Here is a 6000-nt window from a genome sequence, read left to right as displayed (position 1 = left end):
CGGGGCGGGGGGGAGGGAGGGAGGGCCGCGCGCGCCGCGCTCTGGCACGCCCACTCGCGCTCGGCGCGCTCCCCGCCCCGCGCATGCGCCGCCCGTCCCCCAGCGGCTCGCACGTGCGGCGGCGCCGCACCCGTCCGCTAAGGGGCGCTGTGCAATCCCGGAGCCTTTCGTGAGGGAGCGGGAACGGCCTGAGGGGTCAGCGTGCTCTGAGAGGGCTTTGTGTCCCGGGGGGACACGCCACCCGTGAGCGGTCACCGTGTCCTCAGGGGTCACCGTGTCCTGAGGGGACGTGCCACCCGTGAGCGGTCACCGCGTCCTCAGGGGTCACCGTGTCCTGAAGGGACAGCCCACTCAAAAAAAAAAAAAAAGGAGGTGGAGGGAGAAGAGAAAAGCAATCACACATCCTTTTAACCCCGCGGCCCCGCTCCGGATTCACGGCGGCAATCCGGCACCGCGATCCACAACTTTCCGCCTCCCCGCCGCTCCTCCCGCCGGCTCCGCGGCCTCGCTCCCTCCCGCCTCGCCGGGCCCGGGGCCCGGCCCGGCGCGGCGCCTCACGGCGGCAGACGGGGAGGGGGAGCGGGGCGGGCCCGCAGGCCGCGGCGCCGCTCGTCTCACGGTCCCCGCTCCGGCGGAGCCTCCCGCCGCCGCGGGGCCCGGCCCGGCCTCCCCGCCGCGCCGCCGTCCCTCACCTACACAGTGAATGAGCTTGTGTCGCCACGAATCGAGCTGGTGGCGGACGCCGCGCCTCTGGATGGAGCACTGCTGCCGCCCGCACGGGCTCGCCATCTTCTGGGCGGGGGCGGGGCGGGGGCGGTGGCGGCTCGCACGTGCGGCGGCGCCGCACCCGTCCGCTAAGGGGCGCTGTGCAATCCCGGAGCCTTTCGTGAGGGAGCGGGAACGGCCTGAGGGGTCAGCGTGCTCTGAGAGGGCTTTGTGTCCCGGGGGGACACGCCACCCGTGAGCGGTCACCGTGTCCTCAGGGGTCACCGTGTCCTGAAGGGACAGCCCACTCCTGAGGGCTCACTGTGCCCAGAGCTGCAATCCCTCCTTGAGGGGCCATTTCAGTCCTGACGGGATCACATGGTTTTCCATCTGCAAGAGATGAAATCTCATCTGCTGCAGCGTGTAGTTATAAAACCACCAGGTCTGTTGGTGGCTGTGATGCAAAGGGAAGGCACGTGTGCCTGCAGTGGCCGGGAGGTCCTGCAGTGACCACTCCATGACTCGGCCACCTCCTGTGCTGTAGCCTTGCACCACAAGCACAAGGCCCTCCCACCAGGTGAGCTCAGGTGTTGTAAGGGTGCTGGCGATGTAGTACCACCAGTTATGACAGCAAGCAGGGAATACATTGACAGTCTAGAGAAGGCATGGCACTGCCTGGTGCCCGTGCAGGAGGACAGGAACACCAGAAACGGGTTCTTTCAAGCTCAGGGGATAGGACTGTAAAGTGAAATCTCTTACTCCAAACTTTGCCATAAGGCCAGAGATGAAGGTACATGAGCCTTTATTTCCCCACCCTAACCACTAGAGCCTTTACTCTCATCTTGCCTAGCCACACATGATTAGGGAGTTAAAAAGGCAAGGAGCTCAAAGTTGGCTGTGGAAAGCTGGCTGGTCAAATGCAGCTGCAGTATTAGGATGTCCCAGATAGTATTTCCTGGACAGAAAGAACTGTTTGAGCTACTGTTCAGGTGCTATTGTAGCTGCAGTAAGCCACCTGTCCTGTTCAAAGGGAACTCCAAGAGGCACTTGGTGTGGGCAGGTAGGACAGCAATGAACCTGTCCTACAAAAGGAGACCAGGACAGCTCAGTTTGGCTAGTCCAGCAAAAGGAATGCAAACCCAAGGTGTACTTGCTCTGCCAATCTACCATGGAAGTTGCAATGGGGAAAAGATGGACAGAGCTATCTGAAGGCCAATGGTAGTATAAGGAAAGATTATTGGTTGTCTCTTAATACTCTCCTGGAGGAAGTCAGAGGATGATTTCTTACTGTAGGAGGTGAAACTTCCCAGAGCAGACAGCAAACAGAGTAGCAAGAGTCAAAAGCCCATTTCAAGATGCAGCTTCCATGCAAGGAGGGCAAGGTGAAGCTTGTTTTCACGAGCAGAGTAGACAGGTTTAGGGAATCCCAGTCTTGGTTTGAAAGCCATTAACAGTGAAAACAGGGAAAGCATGACCTATGGAGAATTTCTATACCACACAGAGCAGGAAAGCTCTTTGGGCACCCCTGGTCAGGAATGATCCCCTTAGCTGCATCTCATTCCAATTGTTGATGATATCCTGGTGTTTGTTCCACCCTTTTTTCAATGTGATGAGCCATTGGGGTCTACATGTCTTCATATCCAGAAGTGGGGAATCTCCATTCAACTCAGGCATATCTTTCACTAGAGCCTGAGTTCCTAAGTCTGTTAGGCACTGTACTAATCACAGAAGTATGCATTTTCTGAGAGGCAGATAATCTAAACAAAGGGATTGCAACATAAATGGTCTAAACTCCAGCAGGTAACTCCTATCCGCAGTCTGCATGGCAGCTAGAACAGTGAGTGGACTCCCAGCACTAATTATTAGAGAGTTCTAGTTATGGGGTTTTTTTGCAATCCTCTGTTCTTAGGCTGATGTTTAGATAGCAAACTCTTTGAGACAGCTCCATGGTTCTACCCTGTGCTGGTATTGAACCTACCATAAAGCTTCTAATTCCTGACTGGGACCCATATAAAAATTAATTAATTTTCTATAATGTATTGCCCTTCCCAGAGCTAATCACAGACTGGTAGCATGATAAATACGAACAATTTTCTATTTCTTACCCACCACCAAAGCAGGGAGAAAGAGGATGAGGAAAGCATGAACCAGAAGATCCAGTACATGAAGCAGAAGAAGCTGTTTGAGAGCTAGAGAAAGGCAACAGTCCTGTAATCTAAAAAATGGTTTAATACCACAGGCCTCCTGTGGGAAGGAGCAAACAAAGGGCCAAGGTCCACTTTATAAAAGAGCAGCAGCATCTAGAATCACAAGCTAAAACTTTTATGTTCAGGGAGATGGAGAAAAAGGGTATAAAGAACAGTGGGACTGGCCTCAAGGGTCTCGTCAAGAGTGACAGCTAAGTGAGTAATCATGAAACTGCCAAGGCAATGGGCAGATCTGACTTGATCCTAGAGTTAGGCTGGACCAGGTTTGATAAACCAGAGCTTGCACCATGCTGCCACCAGCATGGTTAGGCAGGTTTGTTAAACCAAAGTGGAGCCACCATTTTCCTGGCCAGGACCATCAACAGGCCCCAGCAGCCGCTCCTGTACTTGCTCCTGTAAAAGCCTCAGCACAAGCTCTCTAGCTGGGACACAGCTTTGGCCTCCCCTCATTTCCCATGAGCCATGAGACTTGCTACATTTGAAACGTTGTTTTCCCCCTGTTTCACAGTGGCTCCCCTTTGATGTTAATTGTTTGCAGGCAAAGCTTAGTGGAGAGCGTAGCTGTTCTCTGGTCCGTCTGCTGGTTACTACCGAGCCACCCAGCCCAGTGGAGATAATGCTTTGATGTTAATGAGCTGCAGACAATTTCGCTTAACACCGAGCAGGGCCTGGCATCTCAGAGGTAAGACTTTCAGGGCAGATCCTACAGCAGGTCTCTCCAACATCCGTTTTGCCATAAGAACAGAGAATATTCAGAAAGACATTTGAGCAGAAACCTGTCTTCCCACAGTCTTGCACCACACCCAGTATCATTACAGCCCCAGATATGCCAGAAGTGGGGAAATAGTGAGTTAAAAATGGCCCTATAGAATTGCATGACCTTTAGGGGACTCAGTAGAAACATGATTTACCCTCTTTTCCCATTAATTGCCTCCTTCCGTGGTCCTGCAGAAAGAATACACCAGAATGGGAGAAGGGGATAGACTCTAAATTGCCGTTTTGCCTGATTCTTGTGTGGCTGATGTTCAAGGCAACACCATTCAGAACATGGCACCTTTTCCATCAGCACAGCAGATGTCTGAATGAAAGGGGCCAGCTGCAGTAAAGTGAGACTTGCACAAGCAGTCTTGGACTATCCTCTTTCTTAAGTGGGTATTTCAGCAAACCTCTTCTGTCAATCTGTTCCAGGCAGTAGCATGTTGCCAAGTGCAGTGACTGACCCCTCAGAAAGAGGGTACAAAAGAGTCTGTGGATGTGTTGTAGCTTCCTTGGCTTCAGTCAGCCCTTGTTGTGGGTCCCAGACCAGGACTCTGGGATTTCTCACTAGGTAACACGTCACATACTGGAGAGGGCCCAGATTAGGCAGAACTCCTGCTGTGGAGAGATAGTGTGGGAAGCACAGAATGGTGAGAAAGATATCTGTCCAGTGGAAATGTGAGGTACCACAGTCTCAGGAAGGAAGCACTGAACCATAAGTATGACAAAGACAAGTGAGAAAAAAGCACAAATTCAAATTTGTAACCCTCTGCCCATTATCAGCAAAGTATATTTAACGGATCACACAAACTCTGCTTCTATCCAGACTCTGCAAGCTTTTGAATGGAGTGACCCAGTCCTCTGAGAAGCCCCAGCCAAGCAGAAGCAAACACAGGCTACATCCCTTCAAGTACAGCAACAAATAAGACTCACTTATTTGTGAAGTTAGGGAGAAACATGCCTTCTTCTGAGGAATGTGGCATAATTCCAATATATCACCTTTGTTAAATGATTTATCGCAATGAGAGAGAGAGATACTAACTCTTCAGTTTTCTTGCCAGAACAGGATTATTCCCTGCAGCAAACTGGATTACACAGTTAAAATAACGCAAGCCAAGTCCAAATGCTTGTGCCATGCCCACTGCAGGGAGGAGCTCATACAAAAGTGTGTGAGCCTACACCTAAATAAATCCTAAAGAGGTAGAAAGTGGCATCATGGAGGAGGCCATGACTGATCACAGGCCAAGGAGACTGTCCAGCAAAAGGAACACCGCACTTTGGAAAGTCCACCCAAGTCAGTGGGAAGAGACATAAAATTAACCTTTGACAACATGTTTAGCATTTGTTGAGCACCAAAAGTCACTCCGTCCATGCAAAGTTTGTGGGCCAGGTTTTGACACAATGAGTACAACTGTACATCCTGCAAGAGATGACACTGGCAGACAAGAGGGCATTGACAACAGCACAGAGCAACATATACAATGATCCACAGATAGCAGTAAGGGAAACACACTGTGACTTACACTGCTGGGCAGGAGCCTGAGAAGCACTACAGAGTGTGTGCAGGATGGATGAAGAGAGAAGCAATTTGATCTCTTTTTCAAAGGGGTTTATTGTCACATGTAATAGCAGCTTCACTAAAGATGGACAGACTATCAGCCTGAAAGCAGAGAGATATTCATTAAGTTTAGGATGGATTTCGGGGCACAAGACAATGTGTTGTCAGAAATTATAATATTAATAGAAATAGAAAGCAATAGATTTGTAAGGTGGATGGGAATAATCTGGGGTTTACAGCAGGGAGTTTATCCCCTTTAAAGGAACAGGAAAGCTGGACAGTTGAATAAATGGACTAAAAAAGATCATCTTTGTAATAAAAGGAAGGGTGATGCACCCTGAAGCAAGGTGAACACCAGGTCAGCTTGTAACTGTTTCTAGGGGATGAGGAAACATTCACCTGAAACCAGGGTAGAGCTGGAACTGGAACAGCCAAGTTGTCCACAACATGTTTGACTTGAGACTGCAGCATGACTTGAGTCAGTTCTCATGCTCTGAATGCCTGGAGAAAAGGAGACTCAGGGGTGACCTTATCACTCTCTACAACTTCCTGAAAGGCGGTTCTTGTCAGGTGGGGTTGGTCTCTTTCACCAGGCAGCAACTGACAGAACCAGAGGACACAGTCTCAAGCTGCATCAAGGGAAATATAGGTTGGATTTTAGGAAAAAGTTTTTCATGGGATGAGTGTTAAAGTTCTGGAATGGCCTGCCTGGGAAGTGGTGGAGTCACCATCCCTGGATGTGTTTAAAAAAAGATGGGATGTGGCACTCAGTGC

The 6000-nt window shown here is 50.7% G+C and overlaps 1 protein-coding gene across 4 annotated transcripts in view; it reads right to left on the bottom strand.

Annotated features, from left to right (window-relative positions):
- Nucleotides 1–793, bottom strand: part of LCOR (ligand dependent nuclear receptor corepressor) — a 90666-nt gene extending 89873 nt beyond the window's left edge. For 2 of the 4 annotated variants that reach the window (XM_041460988.1, XM_041460994.1), the window contains exon 1: nt 693–789. In XM_041460988.1, the coding sequence (XP_041316922.1) occupies nt 693–789 (97 nt within the window). Of the gene's footprint in view, nt 1–692 lie in introns of all 4 variants that reach the window. The other 2 variants (XM_041460989.1, XM_041460993.1) reach the window with 2 other exon arrangements.
- Between the last annotated feature and the right edge of the window lie 5207 nt (nt 794–6000).

The sequence above is a fragment of the Pyrgilauda ruficollis genome, unplaced genomic scaffold, assembly GCF_017590135.1.
Source record: "Pyrgilauda ruficollis isolate IOZ18807 unplaced genomic scaffold, ASM1759013v1 scaffold15, whole genome shotgun sequence".
Classification (NCBI taxonomy): Eukaryota; Metazoa; Chordata; class Aves; order Passeriformes; family Passeridae; genus Pyrgilauda; species Pyrgilauda ruficollis.
The sequence above is the reverse complement of the archived record's forward strand: the minus strand, read 5'-3'. Positions and strand labels throughout refer to the sequence as shown.